The sequence below is a fragment of the Rutilus rutilus genome, assembly GCF_951802725.1.
Source record: "Rutilus rutilus genome assembly, chromosome: 7".
Lineage (NCBI taxonomy): Eukaryota > Metazoa > Chordata > Actinopteri > Cypriniformes > Leuciscidae > Rutilus > Rutilus rutilus.
Genome location: NC_140221.1, coordinates 10,697,495 through 10,716,770, shown reverse-complemented (window position 1 = coordinate 10,716,770; position 19,276 = coordinate 10,697,495). Strand labels below are relative to the sequence as shown.

The following is a 19,276-nucleotide window of genomic DNA, read 5'->3' as shown; positions in this document are numbered from 1 at the left end:
TACATCTGTGAATAAGAAGTTGTTAAAGAACAGCGCATATTTGAATAGAAATCATTTGTAATATCATTAATATCAATGTCTTTACAGTTACCTTTGATTAAAATTACTATCCCCAAATGTTTGAACAGTAGTGTATAGGCTAAATTTTTATTGTAACATATGTAACATGAAATGTAGTAAAAAAATTAAAAATTAAAAATAAAACATCACATGAAACAGATTGTAGACATTTATTTTAAAGCATGGTGCCCAATAATTTAGAACTTGATCATTTACTCACCCAGGAACCAGAGGTACATTAGTTTTACACATGCAATCTTGTGTACATAATGGCTTCTATTCAATAAATATATATTTTTTATCTCTTATATCTTGTTAAACCTGGCAATAGAAACATTTTCACTATTTAAAACACTGGCACAAGTTTCACTAAGGTGCAAATAATAATTTAATGACAAAGAAACTTGGCACAGGGCTTCAACCAATGTTGCCAAAAATCAACCACATTATGAAACCTAGTATAGTGACCATTAACAAAACTGAGCAAACAGTATGGGAATATAATTATAAAGGTCAGGGTTTTATAAACATACATGTTTTGGCGCTGGTGGCGGAGGGTTGGGGGTCACCATGAGAATAATTCAAATCCAGTGCGAATATGAGAGCATATTTTGCATAAATGTGTCGTGCAATCAATGAAACCAGTGCTTTATAAAACAAATGTACAGAAGTAGACTGACAAAAATCACAGGAAGAGGTAAAGAAAACCTCGCATATCTGTAATTATCAATTCATACTAGGACACATTTTTTGGAATGTCCAACTCAACCAAAAACGGACCTCTTAGTGAATTAATAAGGAATTAATCCTTTCAGAATCAAGCGTTTCGCAGCAGCGTCGAGTAGATCATCTTGGTGAACTGCAGCACTGCGGCATGAAGCGAGTACTGCACCACGATGGAGCCGAATCCCTTGTAGAAGCCCATGGTGCCCTCCTCACGGCGAATCGCATTAATACAGTCCCTCATTCCTTCATATTGGGTGTTTATGGGCAACACTTCAAAACCCAGATCGGTGTTGTCGATGATGGTGCGCGTTCCCTGGATATGCAGCCTGTGCAACACCGTTTCCAAAGGAAATAACAGCACATCTGCACACAGGCTGGCGGCAAAGCTGGCCATGAGCTCAGGGAAGTATGCATCCAACATTGACTGGACCGTGTCTGCTCCCGAGTCAGGGGGCGAATGCTTCGGTGAGCCGTTATTGCGACGCCGCAACAGGTAAAGAACCAGCCGCTGCACGCTAGAACTGATAAGATAGTGGAGGATGCCGTGGAGGACTGTGGGGAACACCAGGTTCCAGAGAGGAAGGAGACGCTTGCTGTGAGGCACTCCCATACCCATTACACGTCCCAGACCCTCTTTCACACAGTCCAGGATGCCGGGGTTGTCTCGGATTATTTCACTCTGGTAAGGGAACACCAAGAAGAGACACTAAATGAAGTCGGAATGGGCGATATAACAACAACAATTAAAAATCTCTGTATTTTTCAGATTTTTTTGAAAATCTCAATATATTTATGTATTTGCAAAAATGGGTATATTTAATTTAATAATACATATACGTATTCACTTAAAATTTATATTTCCCAATCAGAGAAACCACCATGACAGCAAACCTAAATTTATTCTAAGTTTAGTTAAAAACTAGTTACATATAGTCAAAGTCTATTTACAATATTGTTTAAAAGTTTGGGGTCAGTTTTTTTTTTTTTTTTTTAAATCATACTTTTATTCAGCAAGGAAACATTAATTTGATTTTTTTTTTAAATGACAGTAAAGTCATGACAAAATTTCAGACTTGGTGAGCACCAGTGCTGCTGGTCTTTCAAAGAGGGGAAGCTCATTTTCGGCCTACATCATAAAAATTTTCCATTTATTTATACGTAAATTCTGCCCTACGTTCCTTTTCAAGAAAATGCTCTGTGACCCTGTCGTACCAACTAGGCGTCTTTTCCAGTGACTTCAACAGTGTCCTCTCAATGGCCAGCAGAGTTAGGTATAATTGTATAAATATAATAAAGGTATAAATAATAATATAATAAAGTATAATAATACTACTACTACTAATAATAATTTTTTAATTATTACTACTATTACTACTAATAATATAAAAAAAATATTATAAGTAATAATATAATAAAGATATAAATGTATAATTGTGTGAAATGTATTATGAAAATTGGCAAACAATTTCGACAAGCAAATACCAAGAAATAGGTTGCTGCAGTTTGTCTTTCGACTACACTTGCAAAATAGAATAGAATAGAATAGAATCGGGCATTTATATTGCGCTTTCATATGTACTCCTGTACACCCAAAGCGCTTTACAATCATGTCAGGGGATCTCTCCTCAACCACCACCAGTGTGCAGCATCCACTTGGATGATGCGACGGCAGCCACAGTACAACGGCGCCAGTGCGCTCACCACACACCGGATATAGGTGGAGAGAGGAGAGAGAGTGATAGAGCCAATTCAATGTAAGGGGATTATTAGGAGGCCATGATTGGTAAGGGCCAATGGTGTGTGGCCATGACACCGGGGTTACACCCCTACTCTTTACGAGAAATGCCATGGGATTTTTAATGACCACAGAGAGTCAGGACCTCGGTTTAACGTCTCATCCGAAGGACGGTGCTCTTTGACAGTATAGTGTCCCCGTCACTACACTGGGGCGTTAGGACCCACACAGACCACAGGGTGAGCACCCCCTGCTGGCCTCACTAACACCTCTTCCAGCAGCAACCTGGTTTTCTCAGGAGGTCTCCCATCCAGGTACTAACCAGGCTCAGCCCTGCTTAGCTTCAGTGGGCAACCAGTCTTGGGCTACAGGGAGATATGGCTGCTGGCATAGTCCCAAAATGGGACTGATATGAGCTCGAATAGCATCAGCGTCAGCGACCATGATCGATCATGAACGATCCGTTCATTGTGTCTGTCACGTGACAAATTAATGAAAGACTCGGAAGGTAAAGTCATTATTTATGTTCCCTGTGAATTATTTTTGACGGCAATATAATGATTTCTTTAATTCAGAATATGATCAAGATTGCGTAGGTGGATGTGTTGAGGGAATTTGCCTGTTAAAAGTATAAAATTTAAAGCCCCTTAAATGAACGAAATGACTAGAAAAAAAGATTTGTTCATTATGATTAACCTGATCGAAGAGAGTCAGTAAAATGATCCGAACTTCCCATCACTACTTTTTATTGTATGAAATAGCTGTCAATCAAAAGGAGATGCAGCCTTTCGACAGATCCTCCAATCATCACGCAGAAGCCCGGAGTCCAGGCCAGCCCACTCCTCATTCACCCCCAGAGACGCTGAGCGTCCGTGGGCGGGACATAATCGCAGCATTTATCCAATGACTGTCTAGTTTCGTAGCACTGAAAAAAACTGTTCAAAGCAGCCCCATTAGCCGCTTTCCGACCGGAGGAACCTTTTCACAGTTCCTAGAACTATTGGCTAAAGTACCCGGATGTCGGCGTGTTCGCACCGCAGGAACTAGGAACGATTTTAGTTCTAGGAACTCCATTTGGAGGAACTAATTTAGGTCCTACTTCAGAGTAGGGTCTAAACCAGCACTATAGGAACTACCCGTGACGTTAGTGTACGCTGATTGACCGAACGCACGCGGAGCACCAGCACCCGCCATTTTTAAAACAGCTAGAATGTAAACACACAGATAAACCTATATATTTACTCCAGAAACTAACTATACAAACATGGAAAACAGTGATAGATGGGCCTCTAAACCTTTATGCTGAAGAGAAAATCCAACGCAACTTTGCGGGGACCAAGCCAAACATGATTATGTTTATCTGCCCAGCTAGCAACACTGGACATCAACCACACGGCATAGGCTAATAACCTTTTTTTAATATACTGTCTACTTTCTATTACAGTTCTATCTAATAACATATTAAACAGTACTGTTAGACAGATCGCTAACTAATAAACACAGAGAATGCGAGCATTGTTTGCTCTGGCGTTCTCAGCGCCGCCAAAATAAAGGTCCGTCGTGCCGTCAAAATAAAAGTCACTGTGCTTGCGTCACTCCCTTACCCCTCCTACCAGTTCCTATGGCCGCTTGGCCAGTGCGAACGCAAACAGCAAAACTGAGTTTGGGGGAGAGTAGTTCTTAGAACTGTTTAGAAGTGGACAGTTCCTAGAACTAAGTTCTTGTAACTACTTGGTCGGAAAGCGGCTATTGAAGTCAATGGATGCTGGGCTTCAACAGGGAAATGCACTGTGACGCTACGGGAATGTATGAGAAGGAAATCGAGTCAGCCGACCTGTTATACGTAACTGATTCTGAACGAACTCGTCTTTGAGATGAACGTGTTCTAACGCATTTTTAGTCAATAAAATGTTAACACAATAGTACATATTTGACCATTAATTTTTGGACATTATAGGGGAAGCCGAGTTTCACTTGCAGTCTCCCCTACTGGTGAGCACAAGAGACTTCTTTCAAAAAGATTTTTTTTTTTTTATCTTACCGGCCCCAAACTTTTGAATGGTAGTGTAGATTTTACAAAAGCTTTTTAATACATGTAAAGTGCTAAACATCAACTTCCACGAACATTTCTGAGAGACAACACAAATGATTTATCAATTGATGCAAGTGGACAACTTTAACTAATTAAGTAAGGGATAATGTAGAGCGAGGCGGTTGTTATAGCGAATACAACCCCGACAGGCTGATCAGGACCCCGGTGCGAAGCGGATATTACAAGGCTACCCACCAAATAAATCAGTAATTTGACACAAAATATTGATTTAAAAAGGAGTTTACTGATTTAAAAACGATTGTATTGCTTCCGCTAAAGAAAATAGTCCGTTCCGTCTCTACGGTTAGAATCCTGCGTCCATAGCAACGCTCTGTTTTTCATGGCAATGGTGTGTTATACTTAGCAGCGGTCTGTTATCAAGAAATAACAGACCGCATTCTACATTAGAATTCAACCAAGCCATGTAATAATGGAAGTTAATTCATTAGTTAATCAGTATCACTCTCATAGACGACTCCCAAAATTAACTTGATTTTGACTTTACAACCTCAAAATGTTCTCGATTGCACAATTCCAACAGCAAATTCTAAAAAGCTAAAGTCAAAATGAAAACAAAACAAATGCGGTTATTGCATAGAAACTCAAATCTTCCAATAATTATCAGATGTAAAACTGACGCAATGGAGAGGTAGTTACCCAAAACTGCTTTGCTCATTTACCACAAGATCAAATCAAACTGAGTTTCCTAAAGCACCTAGCCTGATCTAGTGTCTGGCTAAGATCTTTTTCAAATGTGAAAGCACTTTATTTGTTGTTGTGAAGGGGTGGATTCTGGAATCCACTGTTGCTTCAATATATATATCTAATGAGTGATTATAATCACTCATTAGATCACTCATCACTCAAAAAAGGAATTAATCAATATTTTTCCTTCTCAGGGCTCGCAAAATTTCAAAACTGCTGGTAGCCCTTCGGGCATGTACTCTTCAGATTTTGGTAGCCCGAAATGAATAAAAAGAAATAAAAAGACAATTTTTAATGTAGAAAATTGGTTAGGAGTCAAAACATGAATCAAAAACTTTTTCAAAACACAAATATCAACAATTGGATATAAAATAATCAAATGAGAATCATCAATACAAATATGCATCTGGGTCTAACTGAACTGAAATTTGTGTGACCAGTATGAACATGCTCACTATTAACTAGTTTCATTAACATGCAGATGGCAGGGTTTTATCATCACTGAGGTCCCGAATGTGAGGTAGTTAGGGGGTTTCATGGAAAATTTTGATTTCTCTGATCTACATATGTGCATTTTAAGATGTTTTAAAGGCCAAAAAAATTGGATAACAATAGCTTTAAAACCATGTCACGCAGCTGATTATTTTTCTCTCCTCATTAGCATAACACTCTTTTTCTCTTTGTTTTTCTCTTGCTCTGTCTCTTCCCCTCCTAAAGCTGAGCTTTGACTGATATAGGCTTTTCATTTTTGTCTGTCAGTAAAGAAAGTAAACATAGGGTCAACTGATAGGTTGATTTATGAATAATTTTCTCAGATGCGTTCATTTACTGAAAGCTACTAGGAAAGCTAGGTAACTATTTATTAAATTCATTCACAAGTACACATTCATTATTTCATTATTCCTAATACAGGGCCGTAGACAGGGCTTTATAATCAAAGAGGTCCTAGATTCAAGGTTGTTAGGGGGTTCAAATTTTTTATTTCTCTGATATGTGCATTTCAAGACGTTTGAAGGTCAAAAAAAGGATAAGAAATAGCTTTAAAACCATGTCAGCGGGCAGTAGATTATTTGTCAATACCTGCTCTCACTTCTTATCTATCACTCTTTCTTTTTCTCTCAGTCTCCTCATCTTGCCGTCTCTTCCCCTCCTAAAGCTGAACTTTTTTAATTTACTGAAGGCTCCAAATTGTACTATATTAATTCTCAACATGTACACATTCATTATTAATCGTGTGCCTAACATGATGGAAATGGCTTTGTTAATGTTTCTTGTCCCCTCACAATGACAGTAAACTAATTACATTACATGATTCACGTTACATAGGCCTATTTTCAGTTCAAAATGGCGAAATTCGACAAAAGTAAACTCGTTTGCCTGATTATTTTCGTCATTCGTTTCACATTTATGACCTAAAAAAACTGTCAAATGTGAAATGTTTAGTTTAGTTACTTGCATCTTATCTCGCACTTGACCGTAAACTGAAGCGTCAGTCGCTCCGCTCAAATTCGCGCTCATCAGCTTCTGTGAATGTAAATCCCGCCTACTTTGATTTGATTGGTCATCTCAAATATTCTGACATTGACGAGCAGTGACAGACCAATGAGACTCAGATGAACACACACACACACACACACACACACACACACACACACACACACACACACACACACACACACACACACCCTGCCCTCTGTTTCTGACGTGCGCTCTGCTCGGCGCTTCTGCGGATTGAAGATGAAGAACGCGCTGAATCTGATTATAACAAGACTGAAGCGAACACTATTTCAGATAGCCCGTCGGGCAAGCCGGTTATGCATTTTGGTAGCCCGACTGGAAAACACAATAGCCCCAGGACGTCGGGCTAGCGATTTTGAGAGCCCTGCTTCTATATATCAAATGAGTTGAATGACTTCTCTAGGCTTGTGAGATTTTACTTAGTTATAGAAGTTACCAGTGTGATTACTGAAATGTTCTTTTCATGTATTCTCTAATGTCTGTATTATTAATATCTGATAGGGTTTGCTACTGCCTATCAGTCAATGTGTGGAAAATTACTGTTTATATATTTCTTAGCCTTTCTTTCATTTCTTTAATTTATTATAATTCTGACTCTTGTTTTAAATTGACTGCATTTTTAATTAATCATATTTGGTCCTTGGGTCCAGTCAATGGTGGAGAATGCGGGCAATTATTATTCGGTGACATCCCTGGCTAATCAACAAACAAGGTAGAAAGATTTTATTATTTTAATAGGACTGTCTGGGTGGAAGAGGTTGAGAGAAGGGAGAGTGATAACACTTGACATTCTTGAGTGGAGCACGAAGGGCCTGTAGTGATTACGTCAAGAAGACGGGCAGTGATATAATACCACCAGGACAGAGTGTACACCTTTGAGTGGGAGCATGAAGAGCCTGACACAGGCTGTGCTGTAGGTGTAGGCACCCTCACTAGCAGAGTGTAGTAACACGGTTGGACACTTTTTGGGTGGGAGCACTGGAAGCCTGTCATGAGCACGTGGTGTAGGTGTAGTCACCCCCACTAGCGGAATGTAGTAACGCAATTGTTGTAGGCCTAAACAATTCTAAGTTTATCTTCGCGAACCTGACTCTCAATCTCTCCCATTTCGGACAGGGGTGCCCCGAACTAAGTGATTCAGACAGGTAGGGATTTAGGTAAATAAAATAATAAAAATATCGTTTGCCAGGGATGCATCAGGAACGATCCCGAGAAAAATTAAAATTGTGACCCAAATTGGTGTGGACCAGTATATGTAACTTTGTGATTTGGTAACTTTGTGATTTTCTCCATCACTGCAAAATAAATTCAGGTGAGTTTTAACCCGTGAATAAGATATGGCTGACAAATCGAGTAACTCAAAAGATTTTCCTGATATGAATAGTAAGGTAGAAGAGAGCAAACGCTGTAAGCAGCTCTGCTCTGAAGCACTCACTTCAAAGAAATTGGCAGAACTTGGTGAGTCATGGTTTTGATTCCGATTGGCAAGTTAAACAACAACTTGACTGGCTACAAACAAACAATCGGAAAAATTAAAAAAATTGTTAGCCCTGTATTGCGTACGATGATTAATTATGGGTTGGGGTTCATTTCCCTGCACAAGTGTGACTAAAGTTAAACAGAAACATTGTGAAAACCCCCTTAGAATATGTTGAGCGTTTCCGTGAGCTTATGAAAATAAATGTGTTGCTAATGATAATGATTTGTTTACATTCCTGATTGGGACACACTGCTTCAATGGTGTGCAGTAAGTTAGAGCCGTTTGCAAGCTCACAATGATCAAAATGTAGGCAAGGTGTCTGCTGCTGTAGTTGAGGCTGACACGAATCCACCAGATGACAGAGAGTGTTTTAATTGTGGTCAGCAGGGCCATTCAGCCCGTAACTCTAAATGTCTACTAAGAAAGTGTTTTTGTCTGAGAAAGAACAAGAGATAAAATAAGGTCAAAAGATTGAATTATTAACCCTCTACCGCATGCATTATGATAAGGACCTATAGAAAAAAATATCTGACTTTTTTTATTTTTTTTTTAGAATGGCTTAACTTGAAGTGCTTTAAAAATTAAAAAAAATTAAAATAAAACAATGGAACAAAATATTATTTTAAGGTACTTTATGATACGTTGCCATACGGCAACAACATACAATAGTGGCATTTTTTAGAAAAGAAAATTGCCAATTAAATTATATATTTTTCCATAATACAAATGCCTTGGCAGTCCTTAACATATGACTAATCAACATTATATCACTAGCATTAATGTTGTTATTTTTACAGCTTAACAGATTGCAGCTGAGCTTTCTAGCAACTATTGCAATAATGTCATTCCACAATTGCAGTGTTATTGTACTATTGCAACACAGACATTTGATCGACTTACCAAAACTAACTGAAAATACAGTGTTCCAGTCCTGAATGCCTCAGAGTCTCTCTCTCATTCAATGAGCTGTGAGAAGTTACAGCAGTCTGACCCAGAAATGTTCCTCCATACCACTCACCAGAAACCGCATTCATTGGATGACTTGTTTTTTAATTGTGACAAGTTGCCACAACTTACAACTATGCCAGGGGACAACACACTCATGGGAATGGGCTTTTTCACACAAGAGCTCATGGGAATGGGCTTTTAAGAGCCAGCTGAAACCATGAGGTGATTGGCATTATTTGTTGTGGAGACAGTAACAAAACTTTTTATGATGTTGGTTGCCTTATGGGCAAGAACAATTTATAGAAGTGTTGATATTGAACTAATATGTCTCAATCATAGTTTCACTCTTGTAGGTCATTAGACATGGCATAGGATAATTTCACGACATGGTGGTGGCTAAAGATGAAGACCGCTTTTGTAGATTCAAGAGAAGTCTGGATAAAAAGGGTTCTAATTTGGAAGTTAAACATTTACATTTTAACATTTGTGAATGATCAAAGGTTATTGTAATGAATTTAAGTCACAGTCTTGTGAGGCTGTTGAAAAGATTATTTGTGTGTGTATAGTGAGATAGACTGCTTGCGTGGAGGCAGGGCAGGGATGGTACTCTGTCTGTCTCTTATCAGCCTGCTAAAGCTAGCTTAAACAAAATAATGATAATGAACCAAAACAACCCAGCTGACTTTTCTAAAAACAAATGAATAATGAACAGACATGCTTTGAAACTGGTTTAGAGACCATGTAAAATTAGGTAAACCCTGAAGAAAAATGTGAAGTAAATTTTTAGAGCTAACTGCTAAAGAAAACCTTGACTATGAGCAGTTTATATTGATGTGTGTGTCAAGTATCATTGTTTGTGTGTGTCAAGTATCATTGTTTGTGTGTGAGGTGACAGCACTTTATGTCTTGTATGTGTTCGCTTGGCGTACAATTATTTTACGATTTTGTGGATATTGTGTCATTAACCTCTGGAATGAGTGTTTTACCATTACAGATGGGTTAAGTGAAATGACAAACTTTAAAGAAGCTAAAGTCAATCTGATGAAAAGATGATACAGAACATGGGAGGAGTTTAATTGGATTGGTTTTCCAGCTCTGTCTGCTACTGGTAATTATGACTAATTTTGTCATCGATGATGTTGATCTGAATTACTCTCTGGATTAGTATTAATGTAAATTGGAATTGGGAAGTTGAAGATTGCCGTCCATTATGGGATAAAAACTCGTCTAAATTCAACTGAGGGTCTAAATTTAAATAGACAACTAGGTGGGATCATAATAATAAACTTGACGGCAGAGAGACAAAGTGACACATTGGCTAAGTCACTATCAAAATTATCCAGAGAGCTCCCTCACTTTTATGACAGGACGGTGGGCGAACAAAGGAGGAGTGAATGTAAGTTATAAAAAAGTTTTATTTCTTAATCCATTAAATGGATGAATGACATTAGATGTCTAAGAGAACTACAAATTATGTAGACCGTAAACTGAAGGATGAATTCAGTAGAGACTTAAAAGTGCTTATTATGAGTCTTATTTTTTATTGTTGTTTATTTTTAGTTAGACTCCCATTGTGTTTTGAACCTAAAGGGTCTATAAGGGGGTAGTGAAAAGAATGGATTAACCATCCCTCTTCGTTTATTATAAAAGGAATTGGAAATCATAGTTTTATAAAAACTAGTGTATATATCCTGGTATTTATGATGAAAGACAATGCATTCACCAACCGTTCTTACGAAGAAAGAGTTCTTAAACCCCAATTACGCACTTTTTACGAAGAATCTGACATTCACTAATGTTTTCTTAACTTGGATTTGTTCTTAGCTAAGAACAAAATCTACACACACTCAAGAGCACTCTTATGCACATTTGAGAGATGACAGTTTGCGCCAAATAATTGGTTACTGCATTTTATTTAATTCTACAGTCGTTTACAATGATAGTATTTTACTGTAAAAAATTTCTGATCATTTGTTGAAAAAAAACAAAAAAAAACAAAAAAACACACACAGTATGCAAAGAAGCACTAACGCTGCAATTTCCATCAGCAATTAAGCTGATTAAATCAAATATTGTGCCTCGTTTGGCATTTATATGTTGCAGTAGAATTGTCATGTCCTTATATGGGAATTTGCAGGCCGTTTTCTTATGCTACTTAGGATCAACTGACACGCGCTTTCAATTACGAAGACGTGGGATTCATCAATCCTAGGAACACAGGAGTGAACAATTCTGTTGTTTAAGAACATGTCATGAATCCGACGTAGACTTTTCTTAGGAAGTTTACAAGTACAAAGTTAAGAAAATTCTTAGGAAGTTATTGGTGAATGAGGCCCAATGTCTGTATTTAGGATCTGAGTAGTGACTGCAGGTGTGGCCCATGCTAGGAATACAGCAACAGCGCTTGCTTATTTAGCCTGGCTTCCAGAGAATAAATACACTCACCTAAAGGATTATTAGGAACACCTGTTCAATTTCTCATTAATGCAATTATCTAATCAACCAATCACATGGCAGTTGCTTCAATGCATTTAGGGGTGTGGTCCTGGTTAAGACAATCTCCTGAACTCCAAACTGAATGTCAGAATGGGAAAGAAAGGTGATTTAAGCAATTTTGAGCGTGGCATGGTTGTTGGTGCCAGACGGGCCGGTCTGAGTATTTCACAATCTGCTCAGTTACTGGTATTTTCACGCACAACCATTTCTAGGGTTTACAAAGAATGGTGTGAAAAGGGAAAAACATCCAGTATGCGGCAGTCCTGTGGGCGAAAATGCCTTGTTGATGCTAGAGGTCAGAGGAGAATGGGCCGACTGATTCAAGCTGATAGATGAGCAACTTTGACTGAAATAACCACTCGTTACAACCGAGGTATGCAGCAAAGCATTTGTGAAGCCACAACACGCACAACCTTGAGGCGGATGGGCTACAACAGCAGAAGACCCCACCGGGTACCACTCATCTCCACTACAAATAGGAAAAAGAGGCTACAAGTCTCGATTTCTGTTGAGACATTCAGATGGTAGAGTCAGAATTTGGCGTAAAGAGAATGAGAACATGGATCCATCATGCCTTGTTACCACTGTGCAGGCTGGTGGTGGTGGTGTAATGGTGTGGGGGATGTTTTCTTGGCACACTTTAGGCCCCTTAGTGCCAATTGGGCATCGTTTAAATGCCACGGCCTACCTGACCATTGTTTCTGACCATGTCCATCCCTTTATGACCACCATGTACCCATCCTCTGATGGCTACTTCCAGCAGGATAATGCACCATGTCACAAAGCTCGAATCATTTCAAATTGGTTTCTTGAACATGACAATGAGTTCACTGTACTAAAATGGCCCCCACAGTCACCAGATCTCAACCCAATAGAGCATCTTTGGGATGTGGTGGAACGGGAGCTTCGTGCCCTGCATGTGCATCCCACAAATCTCCATCAACTGCAAGATGCTATCCTATCAATATGGGCCAACATTTCTAAAGAATGCTTTCAGCACCTTGTTGAATCAATGCCACGTAGAATTAAGGCAGTTCTGAAGGCGAAAGGGGGTCAAACACAGTATTAGTATGGTGTTCCTAATAATCCTTTAGGTGAGTGTATGTACTTGTTTTGTATCAGTTAATAAGTCAATGATAAAAACCAAGTTAGCAAAAATGAATAACAGCTGTAAGACATATAAAGACAGCTATGTCCAAAGGTTCTGGAGATCAATAATGTGCTATGTAGGATATTTTGTTGATGTTAAGTCATTGAAGGAAAAATATATTCTCTGTTTTTTCAAAATTATAACCTAACAGGGGAGCATGGGTCAGAAATCTAACATTTTGAAGCAGCCTCTATGGAAAGACCAGATGTGGCGGTATTGGACCCCACATTGGTCTAAACGGGTGACTGAAGAGGTGGATTCTGGAATCCACTGCTGCTTCAATATATACATCGAATAAGTGATTATAATCAAGGTATTAATCAATATTTGTCCTTCTAAATATCGAATGAGCTGAATGACTTCTCTAGGCTGGTGAGATTTTACTTAGTTATAGAAGTTACCAGTGTGATACTGAAATGTTCTTTTCATGTATTCTCTAATGTCTGTATTTGATATCTGAATCCAGTAACAGTGCTTGCTCATTTAGCCCAGATTCCAGAAATGAAATATGGACTCGTTTTGTGTTTGAGAAAGGTCTTCAACATGTGTCAATAATACATGCAGCAGTTTTGCTGGGGAACCCTGACATGGTCACAGGGGTCAGCTTTACTTTAGATTATTACTTTAGGTGTTAGATTAAAGTGTCCTCTCCTTGAGAGAAAGAAAGTAATGTTTTGAAAAGACTCTCCTGTTAGAGCCTGGCCAAATCGAACATTGAAGAAGCTGTGTGTCTGTGTGTGTGTTAGTATTTTTGTTTACAGGTTAAGGAACAAGTGGCATTATTGGATATTGGACTGACTTGTTTTCTTCAACATGTTGGCACCTATAGACACACAGTCTTGTGACCTCGGAGGACCACTCGAACCAAACTCAGGGTCCTGGTGGCAGCCGTACAGACTATGGAGATGTGCTACTGCCTATCAGTCCATGTGTGGACAACTACTGTTTGTATATTTCTAAGCCAATCAGAATCATTCAACCTGAAGCAAGGACGTAGCTTAGACCTTGGTGAAGGTATAACTCCTGTGATCTTTGTAACTGTAAGCGGAGCGGCCTATGAACTCCTGTGTGAGTCTTGAAGCTGACTTATGTCTGATGAAACTGCAAACTATCTTCAGTAAAGCTTTTCTTTAATTCATTATAATTCTGACTCTTGTCTTAAATTGACTGCAATTAATAATATCTGGTCCTTGGGTCTTTAACCATAAATCCCCTAACAGTTGGAAAACATATTTGTAATATTTTATGTTTTAATGTATTATATAAATGATTAATAAACTATTTTCATAGAGCAAACATTATTTTCTCAATCAAAGTCTTGTTTTCCAATAAAATTATCTAAACATCTTTCATACAAGACACACATACATGAGAAGCAAACCAGCACAAGATAAAATATATCTTGTCTTGTTCTACTGGCAGTTATTTTCATTCGTTTTAAGCACAAAATTCACAGAATATACTTTTTTTTTCTTTTTTTTTTTTGCTTTATGCAAGAGCATGAAAAAGAGTTTTTTTGACAAAAACAATACAAGAGAAAAATATTGTATTAAAATATCTTACCTGTACAGTCTCTATGAGACTTGCTGAGTAAAACGGCATTGCAACCACATATGTCAAACTGAAAAAAAAAAAAAACACACAATGATTTCACAAGATCAAAGGACTGCACAAAACAAGATAAGGATATTTAAATGTCAAGCCTATGGAATTCCCTTTCCGTATTCTCTGTGGGACTTTGTTTTATATAAAAAAACTACCTGCATATTTCGCTTAGTCAGAAGCTTATTCAAATAGATCCCAGATATGGAAGAGCGGGGTACAATTATGACTCAAATGAAACGAGATAAACAATTTGCAGCTTATAGCATTTTCCAAACAATACCAAAAATACAAGTGAATTCACTTAGCTTAACTTACCCTTTGAGTACTAAATGTCCCACAACTTGTTTAGGGTTCCACTTGTGTGATAACTCCCTGTGAATGAACATCACAATATTAGACAGAACAGTAATTTACCTCAATAATGGCAATGGAAACAACATGAGAACTGATCAATTAAATTCAAATACTGAAACTGTCATTTATCAAAATATCTAGATCTAAATATAGAAGTCATGATTAAACTTTTTGTTATAGAACATAGACTGACAAACGAAATAAGCAGTGAATAACCTTTAGAAGGTGTTTTCGTGGACACTTAGTAGTGATGGCTCACACTGTATATTTTTATACCTTGGTAGTGGGGTGCATTCGCTGATGATGCCCTCTGTTCCCAGCGTGACCCCCTGTACCACAAAAGTGCTGCCCATTCCTTTCCATAAAGCCTTAGGACCCTGTGAGAGTGTGTGAGTGTGTGTGTGTGAGAGAGAGAGAGAGAGAAAGAGAAAGAGAGAGAGAGAGAGAGAGAGAGAGAGAGATGGACAAAATACAATAAATTATGCTATTAAACATTATATTTTTGTTGGGATTCATTCAGAGGTTTCCTTATCCAAAGTTATAAGGCGCTTGTGGAATGAAAGTTGATGAATTTGCATTTACATTTGCTTAACATTGTCTGATTAAAAAGAAAGTAAAGCTGCGTGTCATCAGCGTAGCAATGGTGTAGGATAAACTACTATGTGCCTGTATAAAGGATAGGTCCAAGCACAGAGCCTTGAGGAACTCCAGGAGTACTCAATTGCCCTGCTTTCAACCTGTTCTTTAAAAGAAGGTATTCCTGAGCAAAGACACAGCGACAAAGATATGATATATATATATATATATATATATATATTACCTGAGTTTTGGTGACATTGTACATCACGCTGATGGCAGTCAGTGGGGACAAGTGGTAACACCTGGCATGGTAATTCACCTGAAACAAAATTTCACAATTTTAAATGATTTTAAATGATATTTTATGACAGAATTAAATGATATTTATCAGGACTATGCAATGCAAACAGAGTACGTTTAAGCAACACATACATATTTATGATATAAGCATTTAAAAATCTTTCATGATAGACACTGAGGTTGTAGGATTTGTGTGCTCAACGTTGTCTTCCCTGGATTCAGCCTACCTGACACTGACGCCGAAACACAATGCAGGGATGGGCCAGGACATTTTCTGTGAAGAGGCTAATTCAAACCATACAAAAATGATTATGAGTTTACTAACATTATTTCACATATCTGAATCTCACTGGACTTTCAAAAGAACATTATTTTAAGTAGTGATTATTGCGTTTCGTTACCTTGCAAGGCCTATCCCGAAACCAGCAAATCTGTTCAGTTGCTCTGAAAGACAGATTTTAGTTGTCATTTTAAGAAAAAAAAAAAAAAAAGTGTTGAATTGACCAATATGCCTTTGTACATTTTATTTTAAAGGTCTCTGAATGAGTCATGTGTTTGCTTACACCTAGCAGTAAACAACATGGAGTGCTTGTAAGAGTGACAACTTTTTAAGTGTCATCTGCATCCGGGGCCTGTACCATGAAGGTAGTTGAACAAACTCAGGGTTACAGGATTAGTTTCGAGTTGACAAAACCAAACCAATCCAACCAGGCTTTGATGGTACCATGATGCTGATCATCAACTTTATCTGTCAACTCAGACTTTGATCCTGAGTTTAGGAGTTTAGGTGTGTCATCAGTCATCAGCCAATCACAGGCTGAGAAAGAGTGAAACTGTGAGTCACTTCTTCTGCAGAATATTATGAAATTAAAAAATATTAAGAATTTAAACAAATTTACACAGTAAGAAGAAAATAGCTGTCTATGAAATAGAACAACTAAAAGAAAAAGTCTTTCTATATCGGTGCAAGTAAAGGTTGTGAAGTTCAAGTTGAAATTGAACATTTAAGCTCACATGTAGTCATTTTATAGCTTTATCTATTGATTCTAAAGCGTATTTATATTACGTTTATAAATGTAGGCTATTCATTTAAACTGTGCGTAATAATTGATAAACTAAAATTGTACATGTGTGATAGATTATGGGTGTAATAATTACATAAATAATATCTAAATCATACAGAATTATTATTCTAAAAAAGCATTACTAAAGCCAGACGGTTTTGTCTTAAAAAATCATTTGCTATGTCGTGACCTTTAATTTGGAGTAGGAACAGGTGGACTCACTTTATTGCATCAGATATGTGTCACTTTGCTCACAGCTGATTGGTCCAAATTTGGTTTGCAACCTCTTACTTGGAATATAACCTGCCCTGGGCCAGGTTAGCTGAAACATTAGTTACTATGGCGATGAACACTGCTAAAAGCCAAACCACTTTAATGCTGCCTAAAACCCAGGGTTGGTGCAAACTAAACTGAGACATACCTGGCTAGCCACCTAAACCGGCATCATGGTATAGGCCCCAGAAAAGTTCAGGACCTGCTTAACAACACTTTGCATATAATGTTGACTCAAAATTAGTCATATGCAAAAAGACATTTACATATTAAAATAAATGTAGAATAGCTCTAATTAATTTGTCTCATAACTGCAAATGTATTGTTTATGTTGTACATCTCTGTATCTGTTCAGTCTTGAAGGAGGGTAGGGAATCCAATTAATTTTAATAAACTGGTTCATACGTACGATTTACTTGATCAACTCAATGAGCCAATTCATTTGAGTTATCTTCAAGTTATTGTTTGAAACACAAAGTTTTCTAATTTGTGTTATTAAATACATATTGGGTGACTGATGTTATGATGGTTTTGATTAGATTATATACATCAGTCAGTGTGTAATAGCATTCCAGGTCGATGCCATGATGCTTGCTGTTCTACCCGTTCTAGAAAAAACTTGGGAAATAATCAGGAGGAAAAGAATTCAGCGACTGAAAATAGCCTAACTCTTTCCATAGATATTCTTGTTACCATGTTGCATTAAAATTCCAAATGTTACGTTATTGTCCTGTCTTCTGAAAATAGAAAATGGAGGAAATGTTACAGTTCATTCGGTCAAACTGCCGGATAAGGTTTATTTGTAGCGCAACCTATATGCTTTGTTTCAGTCTTTTTAAGTGGAACTTCCCCAAACCGAAAGCGCCACCCATAATCTAAAACGCAGTACGGCTCTTTAGGAAAAAGGTGGGTTCCCTTTCAGTAATAACATATCACTTGCATGCTGGTCATAAATTGTACTCATTGTTACCGGAGGGCGGAGCCGCTGACTGCGCTTCGTCTGCTGCTCCTGGTTGGGCAGGTGCCGCCTCAAATTGCGGTGTGCGATCGCCAAAATGCAGGTTTCTGCTTCCAGGTATATCTGGAGGTGTGCTGACCCAGTGCTGGAGGTCAGAGCTGGATGAATTATTGAATGACCTGCCCGAATACCCCCCACTGAATGACGGATCCTCTCTGCCCCTGTAACCCAAACCCTCAAAGCTGTCAGGCCGACGAGAAGTCATGCTGGGAATCGCTAGGGAAACTACACTGAAATGACAAGATATCTCAGTCTGACTTCCTACGATGTATAACCTATGTGAGGTGATACGAGTTCATTGAAAATTATAGCAATCGAAAATGCGAAAATTAATTTTTGGTTGACCGAGGCTGAGAGCAATGCCAGTGCTTTAGCAAAACAACCCAACACCCGTTCGAATGACTTTTGTCAGTTGACAGTTTACTTCCGGTTTGAATGTGGCATTATGGGTTTTGTAGTTTATTGCATTTACAAGCGAACACCACGAAATCCAGAAACACACAGATCCGAGATGCAGTTTAATTTATTTAATTCACAAGAGACAAGTTTGGGCCTATATTGTTACATGACAGATAGACGCACAGTTAAGAAATTAATAATATTCTACCGATGCCCTCTATTTTTCTGCCATATTGTGATATGAAAGATGTGACAGAAACAGTAAGTTCTACACAGAAGTACTATTCAATATACAACAAGTAGGATAAATATGGGCAAGAATGAAGAAATAAATGAAATAAAAATAAATGCCCACATACTTTTATTTATATCCCAGATAGCACACTTCTATTTGATGTGATATTTACATCTGGAAGACGTATTTTTAAAAGTGTTTGCTCATCTGCAATACGTCTATAGGACGTTTCCTGTCAGATGTCAAATAGACGTTTAGAAGATGTCAGTTTAACATACATTCTAAATCATTACATCTTAAAGACATCTTCTAAACCAGTGTTTTCCAACCCTGCTCCTGGAGGCACAACAACAGTGCACATGTTGGATGTCTCCCTTATCTGACCCATATGTTTCTGGTCTTGGAGTCTCTACTAACGAGCTGATGAGTTGATTCAGGTGTGATTGATTAGGAAGAGTTGGAAAATGTGTAGTGTTGTTGTGCCTCCAGGAACAGGGTTGGGAAACACTGTTCTAAACGTCTATTTGACATCTGACATA

The 19,276-nt window shown here is 38.0% G+C and overlaps 1 protein-coding gene across 1 annotated transcript; it reads right to left on the bottom strand.

The window, feature by feature from the left end:
- Positions 1-211: 211 nt before the first annotated feature.
- slc25a46 (solute carrier family 25 member 46) lies at positions 212-18,518 on the bottom strand. Its single transcript, XM_084414640.1, has 8 exons — positions 18,056-18,518; positions 16,150-16,192; positions 15,976-16,033; positions 15,690-15,767; positions 15,146-15,246; positions 14,831-14,887; positions 14,474-14,531; positions 212-1,465 (listed from the first exon to the last, which is right to left on the bottom strand). The coding sequence occupies exons 1-8, from the start codon at positions 18,306-18,308 to the stop codon at positions 878-880; spliced, it is 1,236 nt and encodes a 411-aa protein (XP_084270766.1). The 5' UTR covers positions 18,309-18,518; the 3' UTR covers positions 212-877.
- Positions 18,519-19,276: the final 758 nt, after the last annotated feature.

Coding starts and splice junctions, on each gene's coding strand:
- slc25a46 (XM_084414640.1), bottom strand. CDS start 18,308: ATGACTTCTCGTCGGCCTGACAGCTTTGAGGGTTTGGGTTACAGGGGC. Junction 16,034..16,149: donor TTCGGGATAGGCCTTGCAAG/GTAACGAAACGC, acceptor GGTTTGAATTAG/CCTCTTCACAGAAAATGTCC. Junction 1,466..14,473: donor GTCTCATAGAGACTGTACAG/GTAAGATATTTT, acceptor TTCCCTTACCAG/AGTGAAATAATCCGAGACAA.